The sequence below is a fragment of the Cenococcum geophilum genome, assembly GCF_001692895.1.
Source record: "Cenococcum geophilum 1.58 unplaced genomic scaffold K441scaffold_2, whole genome shotgun sequence".
NCBI classification, from domain to species: Eukaryota; Fungi; Ascomycota; class Dothideomycetes; order Gloniales; family Gloniaceae; genus Cenococcum; species Cenococcum geophilum.
Genome location: NW_027137560.1, coordinates 3,742,526 through 3,754,637, shown reverse-complemented (window position 1 = coordinate 3,754,637; position 12,112 = coordinate 3,742,526). Strand labels below are relative to the sequence as shown.

The window sequence follows — 12,112 nt, the reverse complement described above, 5'->3', positions numbered from 1 at the left end:
TAGTATTGTATGCTCTTTGGGATAGTGGTGACTGTTAATTATATGAAGCAGACTACGTGGTCTATATACTGATGCACCTCCCCCCTGATTAGTTAGTGCTTTATAAGTGCACCAGACGCGTAAGCGAGTGGTTGGTGCACTGAACGCGTAAACGCGTACCTGGTGTACCGAACGCATAAGCACGCGTTTGGTACAACAGGCGCTGTAATTATACAACCTAAATATAAGCCTGTAGGAATAGCTAATTAAAAAAATAATCGGCGTATAGGAAACAACCCTAGGCTTATAACTATTAATTAGAAGTCCGTGCACCAATTATAAGAAAAGAAGAACTTATATAAAGATTAATCTATAAAGAAAAAAGAGGCTATATATATATAAGGTAGATATAGGTATAGGGGGGGGTATATAATAGGGAGTTGGTGACTAAGTTAGTAACTAAGTTAAAAAGTAGGTAACTAAGTCGGCGGTATAATACCCGACTTAGGTTAATATACCCTCCTAGCTTAGTAGTAGTGCTGCTTAAGCTAATAATTAAAATTAAATCTAAATCTAAATCTTAGATAGGATATTGTTAGTAAGGCTATATATAGGCCAACTTTGTTAATAGGGCTGTAGTTTAGCAGTTATGTTATTAGTCTTTATTTAGTTAATACTAGCCATATTAGTATTTAGATCCTTTTATACTATCTAGCAATTATCTATTTATACCTAGATTCTCCTATATACTTTAGTAATCATCTATCTATACCTAGATTCTCTTATACTATTTAACTATTATCTATTTAATATCTAGCTACGCTATAGTAGTATAGTTATTATTTTGTCTATAGTAGTAAAGTACTAGCTTTAGAGTAAAGCGGTAATATACTAGCTTTAGGGTAACGTAGTAATAAGGTGCTAGCTTTAAGGTAATACGGCAATATACTGGCTTTAGGGTAATGCGGTAATGCGGTAACTTTAAGGTAATATAGTAGTAAGGTACTAGCTCTAGTAAAATAGCAGTATAATACTAGCGACTAGTTAGTATCCGTAGGCAAATCGGTATAGAGTTTTATTGGTCCTTAGTAGTATGGTACTAGCGTTTAGTCCTATCTAATACTAGGTCGCTACCCTATAAGCTTAAACTCTTAAGTGGCTTCGTCTCTAACTCTTGCCTTATATCTAGCACCTAGTACCTACCTTGTGTCTAGCTCTGCTGCCTTATATCTAGCTCCTAGCACCTGCCTTATATCTAGCTATCTTATCTCTAACGCGCTCTACTAGCTATAGTATTATAGGCATTGTTGGTTATAATATTGGTGGAAGGACGTCGTTTAATATAAAGGTAATTACGAGTATGTTAATGGCTGAAGTATCTAGACACGAGCCTGTAGGAACAGCTGATTAAAAGAATAATTGGCGTATAGGAAACAACCCCAGGCTTATAACTGTTAATTGGAAGTCCGTGCACCGATTATAAGAAAAGAAGAACTCGTGTGTTGATTGATCTATGAAGAAAAAGAGGCTATATATACATAAGGTAGATGCAGGTACAGGGGGGGGGGGTACGTAATAGGGAGTCGGTGACTCGGTGACTGAGTCGGTGACCGAGTCAAGGAGTAGGTAACTGAGTCGGCGGCATGACACCCGACTCAGGTCGACACGTATTCTCCCTACCCAAGCCGGCGGTCCGACTCACCTCTGAGAGCAATCTCTTATGGTGTTGGTCGTGGGGATAACGAGACCTGATCGAAGGATTTGACGCATCTGCTCGGCCCCAACAATCTCCATTTGTGGTTTTGGAGACGGCATGGTGCACCGCTCGGCTTCGCCAGCTAGGCATAACAACATGTATGCTATCCCAAATATTCTGAGCCTATGACAGCACCTGTCTGAAAGCTTTGACGTCTTTATATTGGCTACGGAGCTTTTATTGGATCACATTAACTGGCTGTAGCCAAAAGCTGGTGCCGCAGAACGGTGTTAGATTAATGCGCTTCAAAGAGTAAAAGTTTCTCCAGGCTAGACAAGTAACCGCGTGTACAACTGAGTTCCATGACTAAAGCAGCACAGTCTCCTTGGGTACCGTTAAGATCAAGGAGTTACTCCACAACAATTTGAGAAAATTGAAGAACAATAATAATGCTGACGGTGGTGGACAGATTATCAGCCATCTTGAAAGGCGAGGACGATACTCACCGGCCGCATCCTTGAACCAGGCCTGCGAGGTATGTGTACGAACTCTGATGCATTCGATACCGAAGACTCATAACATATACATCTATCCCTAACACTTGTAGAAAATTTCCCAAAGATATTCCATACAGATACCTAAACGGATGTTGACCTAGTTCATATACGTTAGAAAGTTTTGAGGGGTTTATCCTGACAGGTTAGTGTGCTAAAGTTAGAGTCAATATACTAAGCATTCGCTTTGGCGGTTCCAAAAAGCAAATTTTAGACAATTCAAGATCAAAGCACCTTCCACACTTCCCACTCAGTAGGAGTGATTCTCAATTTCTCGAGAATTACTGTCGACCGGAATTTAAGGCTATATATTGGCGATGCTAAAAGGACTGGTCTTTTTGGTGCCAGTTAGCGGTCAACAATCACAAACATCTAGAAAGTTTATTGAACTTAGTGGCAACTGGAGCCAATTAGCCAGGGAGGGCGTACTAGAACTTGTTCAGGCCCGCTTTAGGCTTGGGTTGGGTTCAAGCGGCTGCTAATCAGGGATGTTGAAATAATTTTTGTTTGTCTTATCGATATAGATGCAGCGAGATTTCCTTATCTGTGATTCGGAAGCACCCGGGTGAGGCTTGTGAGTTCGGTCTCGCCGCAGCCAGCAAATCTAAATTGCCATCCATAATAGAAACCTTTTTTATTATTATCTGTATTCTAAAGTGAGGTCTCCGCTATTATATTTTATGACTTTTCTTAATTAATTTTGGTTGTGTTTAATCGGCAATTTATGCCCTGCTGCCTTAACCAAATTCGCAAACCTGAAGATTTTGTTAGTAAGAGAGCACGTGATTCGGACTCCTATGTGCTCCAAATTTGTTTGATAACCGTCTTTCCAAATAACTTACATTCTTAATCAATGTTTTAATCACAAATTATACATAATTTTAGGCAGCTAACTAATGGCACTAACCGCCATTCCACCATATATACTGCTCAAAACAGTAGCTCAATTGGCCTATACCCCTTCTACTTCTGATTCACATGCTCATCGTCCAATCCAGGCACCGCCTCGCTCACCACACCCTTAACCTCCACATACGGCTCCCTAACAGTCCAAATAAGATCGAAGCGATCGTCCGGATACTTGACCTTGCCGGTCAAACCTGTCTTCTCTGCGTACTTCTCAACGCCTATAGCTGCTGCGATGGCAGCCAGCTGGCCGTGCTCCCAGCAAACCAGAACGTTACCGGGACCGGTGTAGGCTTTTGCGGCTTGCGCCACGCCAACGGCGTCGTCACGGTTAATAGTGGTATCGACAGTTAGGCCGAGGTCGCTAGCTAAGGGAGCGACGGTCTCGAAGGGACGCGCGCGGGAGCCGTCTGTTTTCAGATGAGATGGTTAGCTTTGGGGAGTCTACACAAGCAGAGTTGCACGGATGAGAAAGCAACAACGAGATAGGAACCGTGATGAGACTCCGGTTTTATTGTAAGCCAGCACGTATGAGGGTGCTAGGTATCAATAGGGAGGACAAACCTTTCTTGGGGTGTTCCGCGAGAACATAGCCAATGTTGTATTGGCTGCTTGCTCCGAAGACTTGACGGAGGCCTTGAGCACGATTTATGCCTTGGACGGAGAGTCCGTTAACGTCATCACCGTTGGCATCCTTCGGTGGTTTCTCGCCATGGCGAATCATGTAGATTATTGGGGATGACTGGTCTGATTAGACGTGACGGTAACCTCCAGTAGAAGGGGAAGCAGAGATATGATACCATGGTAGGCACTATGTCAGTACTAAGAACTACAGTTGAAAGGAGTTGACCGCAAAGAATATTGCTTTTTTTTAGACAATGTCCGTGCAACGGGGATATATTTGTACAGACACATAGTCTTGACGGCTGAGTGCTTTGTCTCATTAAACACTCTTGAAAGCGGCTGAGCAGCGCATTCATGACAGCTGATGGGTAAGCTCGGCTAAATCTCTTTAGGCAAGCGGTCGCGTGCCATGTCTGAGATCAGCCAGCTGTGTGCAAGTTTTCAAAAAGACGCGGGGTAATTATATAGGTCGCCACTAATCGCACACCCCCTAAATGATATTCGTACACCCCCTACCTTATTTAGTTTAGACACTTCCTCACTAAGTTTAGACGCTTCCTCACTAAGTTAGATCATCACGTGCGTTTAACTTATTTACGCCTATATCGCGAAAATCAAAGTACGAGCCCATAGTATAGCTAGTATTTCGCTTAAATGCTAAGGACTTTCTATAAGTTAACGCGATTGGCAGTTATAGAGCTAGCTATAGAGTTAATTAGCCAACTATTACGACGCTCTATAATTATAGGCTCTTAAATGTAAAGTAGAGGTGTTAATTTAGGTCCCACCGGGCGTAGGCGCGGGCGTAGGCGCGAAGCAGAGGTGGTAGTACCTAAATTAGTTTATGCGACGCCTTACAAAGCACTACGCAATCTAATTAATTAACTTAGGCGTGATCCAAATTTAGACTCTACTACTTATACTATAACTAAAATTAAGACTTAATCGTGATGTTGCTGTTATAAAACTTACATGGCGCGCACTTTNATTTTCGCGATNTAAGCGCAAANAAGTTAAACNCACGTGATNATCTAACTTAGTGAGGAAGCGTCTAAACTTAGTAAGGAAGTGTCTAAACTAAATAAGGTAGGGGGTGTACGAATATCAATTGGGGGGTGTACGAATATCATTTAGGGGGTGTGCGATTAGTGGCGACCATTATATAAGACTCAGAGCTGAATTAGTAGTCTTCTGCTTTTGAACTGTTCGCCTTCGAATTCCTATTCTAGGAATAGGATACTTTGCGTAGGATTGGCAAGGAACACTGGGGTAGGTCATATGGTAGGATAAAGCTGTCTTTACACTCGCAGTCCCTCGGACTTTATTTCAGCGCCGATCCAAAGCCGTATGAAGCCGTTACTCTCACAGATACGAATACCGAACGCTGAAGGATGGGAGCAGGCTTATCCCTTAACCCGTTGGAGTCCTACGCTAAGGTCGTGAACTTAAGCGACCTTAGCGGAAGACTCCAACAGGTTAAGGGATAAACAACCTGTACGCAAAGTAGGTAGCTCTCCAGTAATACCGGACCAAGCTCTAGCGTTTCTTGGCGCAACCTCACGCAACAACGATCCTAGCCCTAGCCAAGCCTTTTATCTTAACCACACTCAATTATTATGCAGGTTTATTGCCAGCACACTGCCAAGAAAGGTTTCACATGAGGTAGAGTGAGTGGCGCTTAGCGGCGATCTTCAGAACGATAATGAGACACCGGAAAAGACCAGCTCCCTTCACTACATATCCGTACCCCATGCAAGAGCACATCAAGGGGCCAGCCATTACAACTCCTGTGAGATAAATACATATATAGCCTTCAATCTTTAATGTCTTCACCCGACTTGATTCGTTCAACGTTACAAACAGATCACGGCCTCATCTCCATCAGTGATAGTCTCGTCGACTCCGATAAGCCTGCCCTTCTTCTAATCCACGGAAACTCTTCCTGCTCGCGCATATTCTCACCCATTATCTCCAATCCCTCTATCACTAAGCATCGCCGCATCATCACCTTCGATCTCCCCGGCCACGGCGCCTCAAGCGATGCTCCGGACCCCGCCACAACCTACAGCATGCGTGGGTACGCCGACCTAGCCGTAGAAATCCTCGCCCACCTCTGCATCGACCGTGTTGTGGTGCTCGGCTGGTCACTAGGCGGCCACATCGGCATCGAGATGATTCCGCTGATGGCCCCAACCCTCATGAAAATGGAAGGTCTCATGATCGTTGGGACGCCTCCGGCGCTAGGGCTGGCGCAGACGAGCGCGGGCTTCAAGAATAAGGACGCGCACATGAGCCTCGCGGCCCAAGAGCACTTCTCCAAGCAAGACGTCTATGATTTTTCGCACGCCACTGCTGGAGGCCCTTTTCAGCAGTGGATGCAGGAAACTGTGGCGCGGACGGACGGCAAGTCTCGGTTTCTCATGTGGAAAGCATTCGCTGGTGGTGTCGGTGTTGATCAACGGAAGGTCGTGGAGACTGAAGACGACATCCTAGTTGCAGTTGTTAATGGCGGGGCAGAGCCATTCGTCGAGCTAGATTATTTGGATGAGATTAAGTGGAAGAGGTTGTGGCAGGGGAAATGCCTGAGATTAGAGGCGCTAGGGCATGCGCCGTTCTGGGAGAAGCCTGAAGCGTTTTCCCCGGTTTTGGAAAGCTTCTTGAAGGATTGCGATAAGGTTTGATGCACCTCAGAACATTTAGACGTCTGAGAGGGTGGCGCTGCTAGATTGTACGACTTGATAAGATATATTTTCTTGATTCGTAAAGCCCCCCTTTTTTTCATTGACTTTCTTCCCTACCAATAATATATCTACCAGCAATAGTATGTTCGATGCCTAGCTAAAGAAACTCCCCTTTTTATTACTGCTCGTAGCTTCTGAACTTTCTCTTCCTGCTCGCTCAAGTATACTCCCAAACGTAAAATTCACCCGGGACAGGGCGCACAGGATATTGACATCCACACAAGTGGAAGTAACCGTGGCACCCGCGATTTGCTGAATGATGTTCCAATAAACGCCTTCCGTGGAGCTCAAGTACGAACAGGCATAGAAATATCAAGGTTCACCAAACCACTATTTTCGTAAGCGGCGAAACCGCCAACATGAGAGCCCGATGGTATGAAAGTTGTGTGAATGCTAAGGAGCCACTCGGGTCAATATACTATCGTTGACCGCCTGGAACTTCCACATCCTAGTTGTGAATAGAAGGTCAGCATACTACAAAGATCTAAGAATTAGTATTCAGTTTCCTACTCACCATAAAACCCGAAGAATAGAGCACTGTCTCGTTGCCGAGAGGACAGCTCGGAACAATATCGGTGGGGCAGTACGAGCATGTTTCACTGAGATCATCGGCAGAGAATACCCCACCGTAAGCATTGACGACAAAGCCGTCGATGAATGGAACCTGTGGGTTATAAATCGTCATTGTGAACGGACAGTTGACCACTGGTAGGAGACCTAGAGTGTTGTCATTGCGTCTGCGTAGTGTTGCGAATCATTCCCAGAAATGAAGATTAGTTTCGGCTGGCATATAGCTTACTGATACATGTATTGTGAGTAGCAAGCCCCATTACAATATGAATACCCCTCCCCGTTCACAAAGGGGCAGAGGAATTAGTTGTAATAACAAACGTACCAATCCCTTTCTATCAGTATGAATAGGTATGTATGTTTGGGCTTTGGATTGCATACCTGACTAGGATCATACTGCTGTGAACCGCAAGTGTCTGCTCAAGCAGAGGCAAACAAGAGTGCAAAGAGTAACAACGAAGGAAGGATAGCTATTGCCTATCTAAAGCTCTAATTTGAGATAAAAAGCTCAGAATTACTTGAGAAGTGTCACAAGTTCCTAATAGGACAGTGAATTCGGCTTCGAAGTTGTAGAACATAGCTGCTATATGTATTTCTAAAGAATCGTTTGCACATAACTGGAAGCCTGAAATTAAGGCACCACGAGCTCTAAGAAAAACTCACCAAAAAGCAAGATACGTGTCAGGCGCGGACAAAAGAAATCGAGAAAGCAACTGCTACTCGTTAGAAAAGTAGCATTGCGGTAGACCCTAGAGATAGTGATCCGGGGCTAGAAAGTACGAGTTCTTCTGAGCGAGATCAGGAATATGAATTTCCAGGTTGATAGTAGCAACCTTGTGACAAAGATAGGTTAATTGATCGACTATTTCCATCGTAAAAAGAAGTCGTCACTAGGGATTTGGTGTCCCGTGATCCGGGGGCAGTTATTTTAAATGAGAATCCAACCCGGCGGCAGTGGCAAAGGCAACACAGAACCACTTTATGGGGCAATTTCCATTGACGTGCCCCGTAGCACCCGTGGCCGATTATCTTTTTTTCAACCATACTTTCTCAGTTATATACGAAGTACTCCAAGGCATGATCATGAGACAAAAAAGTATCGCGTCTATCCTCGCTTATAAAATGAACTGGAGTTTCCGCGACGTCCCTCCCATCCCTGTACTGCTTGAAACTGTACCGAGTTATCGGAAATAAGGCATGCACAAAATCGTGCTCGGTTATGCGCTGCTTCGTGTGTTATTGCGTGCACTGAAATAATGAAACACGAGGAAGCTGAATCGCCCCCATCATCAACATTGAAATCACAAGAAACAAAGCCGAACCGCTGTGGCATTACAACAATATTAACGTCCGGACTTGCGCTTCTCAATAGCCCTTGCAATAGGATACACAATAGCCGTGAACACTGCGCTGAGATAGATGCCGATGTCACCACCAAACCCACCAAATTTCGCCGCGATGGGTCCAATATACCATGTCTGAGCCATACCCGTGACTCCTCCAGCCAAGTAGCCTGTCAATAATGCTAGGACTGCCGCAATTCCTAGTGGCAGTTTGGACGGTTGGTCCCACGCAGGTAGGTTGTAACCCTCTTGGCGGCGGAACCACTTGTCCTCGATCAGAAGGATGAGGGTGAAAGAAACTGCCCAGTAACCGAGCAAGGACACAAAACTGCTGACTACGGTAGAGAGATGTTGCTGGCCGGCAATTGCGAGAACAGCAGTGACGATGGCAACCAGGAGAGACCAGATAAAGCGCGGCACAGCGTGGAACCAGTGGCCTAGCAGTTGCAGCGAAAGACCGCATGAATAATTAATTGCAATATTATTACCGAGAACGGAGGGGGTGAGAAGAACAAGGCAGAGCTTGGACCACCCCACCGGGTGGTAGACCTCCCTAATCAGACCTCCGAGCCCGTGATTCTTGTACGCATCAGCGTAGGGTGGGTATGCTGCTGTTACAGCGGCGTTGCCGAGACAGGCACTGATGACAATGCTGAAGGTGGTTGGAATGACTACACCCCAGAAGGAGAGGGCAAAAACTTTCCAGGCTTTGGTATCGGCAGGGTAGTTGCAATAATAGTCAGAAGCGATTGAGCACCAGCCCGAGGCATTCGCTTGTGATTGGATTAGTACGACGACGGTAAATAGAACTTCGAAACCTGGAATGTTACTCACAGAAGTTGATGGCGAGAATTGTTAAGAAGGATCCGGCGAAGTCTAATCCGAAGTCTCTTCCTGGTGCTTTAGGGTCTACATGAGGTGCGGCTTGTCCTATCAGGACGAGAAGTAACATGAAAGTACTAATCCAGGAGTATTTCTCAAAAGCATGGATTAGCTTAAAGCCGAAGACAGAGATAATATATGATATGATCGCAATAATCACAATGCCGACGGTGATGCTCATTGTGTAGTCCGAGACGGCGCTAAGGATTTGGCCGACAACGACATAATTGACAACCGAAAAGCCGCCTCCCACAACAACATTGAGTACCGAGCAGAGCTTTGCCCCCCAGAAGCCGAAGGAGTACCGAGATGTGACGATTGCACGCATGCCAAGCTGTGACGAGAGTCAGTCTACTCCTGCGGACACCAATTGCTTAGGATACTACTTACCTTCGGTCCCAGTGTTCCAGTATACGCAGTGCAAAGTGCACCGAGCAGGGTACCAACGATGCTCGCAGCAATTGACTGGTTGAGTGACAGGCCAAATTCAGGACCAAGAACACCCAGAGGAACGACGCCGACATGAACATTCAAGGACCACCACATAAGGAAAATATTCAAGATTGGCGGCGGCTGCTTCTCTGCCTCCGGAATCCTGTCAATCCCTCGAGTTTCGATGCCACCGAGCTTTTCGTCGAGCCATTCTTCACCCTTGCGCATTGAGCGGAGGATTCTGTTGCGGCTCTGAAGCTCCTTTGCGCGGATCTCTTCAACATTGTCAGCACCAACATCCGCCGTGTCAGTCACGGCGGTGCCTTTGTGCAGCTGGGCCTCGACGTCTTCCTTGGGCTCCATGGTGGTGAGATTGGGGAGTTGGATGTAGGTCCAGCTGTGAGAGGGACAAAGATGGTCCCGACTGTGTTAAAATATATCTCATTCCGCGTCGTACGTCACCTATCACAAGGTTGTAAAAGCTTTTAGAAGCTGACGAGGACCTAATAAATAAGACGAGCCCCTGCGGGGGTGTTTGCCGGAATACTAAGGTAGGGATATGTAGGCAGATGGCCGACGGGCCCACCCTGGTAGCGTCCTACGAAAGTCGGACCAAAACACCAGAATCAAAAGTACGCGCATTACCTACATAGGTTTAATTAATATACGTCAATCAACCATGCCTTCCAATCGCACTTCTGATGATATAGACTTTGTTCCACCGACTCAATATATTGAGTGTATATAGCAACTGTATACTGAAATCGACAGCTTCTACAACCACGTAGATTTGATCACAGAGCCTGATTCTATTAGCTGGATCTTATCGATAACCGTAGGACACATTTTACCAGGCGAAGGGATACTGCGAATAGCGCCCGAACGCGGTACCATGTCAACCTCGCTCAAGGCCATTCAAACTTCCCTGTCAAACCCTGTCGAGCCCTATCAAGCTCAGAAAACCCCTTGGAAAAAGATTTGGACGATTGCCATGGATCATCTTAAGCTATCCAATAGCAACTCCTACTTACTTTCTAGCCCTAGTGTATCGGAAAGATTGAATCCTTCAAACAAGTGGCGCTGCTCGGCTTCTCCTGGAATTCGTAAGTTCAGTGCACCTTACATTTTCTATGGTATCTTACTATGGTATCAGGGGAAAATATTGTTAGTTCGGCGCTAAGCCGAGGTTAGCTACGATAACTCTATAACACAGTAAAAAACCAAGCTAGGTAGCGAGCGGAGTTTATTTAGGAGCGGACTGCAAGAGTTGCGTGAAGGTTTGCGTTTTTGACTCTTAGAACTAGCTAGCCCCGGTGGCCCCACTTAGCGCCGAACTAACAATATTTTCCCCTGATACTATAGTTGTTGAACGGACAATTAGGTCAGGAAAGGAGGACTCGTGTGTAGATTAATCTACGAAGAAAAGAGACTATATATATACATGAGGTAGTACGTAATGACTAGGTAATAGAAACAGGTTTGTAAGACATTAGCGGGGTAGTGAGACATAGGGTGGTCCGTTCGACAATAGTAGACCCAGCTCTGCAGATATCATAGCCCAGCACTCAGTTGAAGAAGAAAAAACGTATAGCAAGCGACGCCTTTCGATAAGTACGCCGTCTCGGCGCCTCCGGTTGAGAGCGTGTTTATCTGATCTGATTGGCTTGACCTTATCGATAACCCGAGGGCGCTGAGCTCCGTGTACGGAGGTCGCTAACATCTAAATTTGCACCTGCCTAATTAGGAAAATAATTCGCTGACTCTCTAAGTATATTAATAAATTTATATTTTTATATTTTATATAAATTCTAAATTAAATTTATTACTATTAATAGTATTAAAGTAGTTATTATAACTTAAAATTTATTACAATTTATTGGTGCTATAATTTACGCAGCCGGTATTGCAGCTTACGCAGCAGTGCTAAGAATTACGCATTTGTAGCGGGATCGTGTCTAAATTTACGTAGGGTAGGCTGATAGCTACGCACCCGTGATTTCACGTGCGCAGTTGCTTAGTTTCCTAATTGGGAAGGTGCAAATTTAGATGATAGCGACCTCCGTAGAGCTTTGGTAGAGAACCCCTGAATCGTTCTTAGCGCGTGCTGTATTTACCCAAATCTACTAATCTATATAGTAATTCTAGCTTAAAGTTAAAGCCCCATAATTAATTTCCCTAGCTACCAAAACTTTACTAGAGGCCCTGCACGGAGTTGTGCACGGAGCGTCTACCCGACCCAAAACCCAGTGGGTATTACCCGACCCATTGTAAGGTCTAGCCAATATCGATTGCCTACCTTTATAATTTTAAGGGCTGGCAAATACAACACTTATAGATAACCCTAAAGCTTGATCGCGAAACGGTGCTTCAAGTAAGCGATTCGGG

General features: G+C 45.1%; 4 protein-coding genes across 4 annotated transcripts; 1 reads left to right on the top strand and 3 right to left on the bottom strand.

Annotated features, from left to right (window-relative positions):
• Positions 1-2,931: 2,931 nt before the first annotated feature.
• Positions 2,932-3,878, bottom strand: K441DRAFT_651365 (uncharacterized protein). Its single transcript, XM_067647176.1, has 2 exons — positions 3,700-3,878; positions 2,932-3,545 (listed from the first exon to the last, which is right to left on the bottom strand). The coding sequence occupies exons 1-2, from the start codon at positions 3,857-3,859 to the stop codon at positions 3,193-3,195; spliced, it is 513 nt and encodes a 170-aa protein (XP_067509945.1). The 5' UTR covers positions 3,860-3,878; the 3' UTR covers positions 2,932-3,192.
• A 1,498-nt stretch (positions 3,879-5,376) lies between these two features.
• On the top strand, positions 5,377-6,617 carry K441DRAFT_651364 (alpha/beta-hydrolase). Its single transcript, XM_067647175.1, has one exon. The coding sequence runs from the start codon at positions 5,583-5,585 to the stop codon at positions 6,438-6,440; it is 858 nt and encodes a 285-aa protein (XP_067509944.1). The 5' UTR covers positions 5,377-5,582; the 3' UTR covers positions 6,441-6,617.
• A 367-nt stretch (positions 6,618-6,984) lies between these two features.
• K441DRAFT_535382 (carbohydrate-binding module family 52 protein) lies at positions 6,985-7,373 on the bottom strand (the record flags this gene model as incomplete). The annotated part of the gene is made up of 2 exons (XM_067642367.1): positions 6,985-7,237; positions 7,300-7,373. Coding segments are annotated over 2 exons (327 nt in total), but the record flags the coding sequence as incomplete, so codon positions are not given.
• A 1,040-nt stretch (positions 7,374-8,413) lies between these two features.
• On the bottom strand, positions 8,414-10,090 carry K441DRAFT_533357 (uncharacterized protein; the record flags this gene model as incomplete). The annotated part of the gene is made up of 3 exons (XM_067642277.1): positions 8,414-9,186; positions 9,248-9,629; positions 9,686-10,090. The coding sequence occupies 3 exons, from the start codon at positions 10,088-10,090 to the stop codon at positions 8,414-8,416; spliced, it is 1,560 nt and encodes a 519-aa protein (XP_067509942.1).
• Positions 10,091-12,112: the final 2,022 nt, after the last annotated feature.

Coding starts and splice junctions, on each gene's coding strand:
- K441DRAFT_651365 (XM_067647176.1), bottom strand. CDS start 3,859: ATGATTCGCCATGGCGAGAAACCACCGAAGGATGCCAACGGTGATGAC. Junction 3,546..3,699: donor CGCGGAACACCCCAAGAAAG/GTTTGTCCTCCC, acceptor ATCTGAAAACAG/ACGGCTCCCGCGCGCGTCCC.
- K441DRAFT_651364 (XM_067647175.1), top strand. CDS start 5,583: ATGTCTTCACCCGACTTGATTCGTTCAACGTTACAAACAGATCACGGC.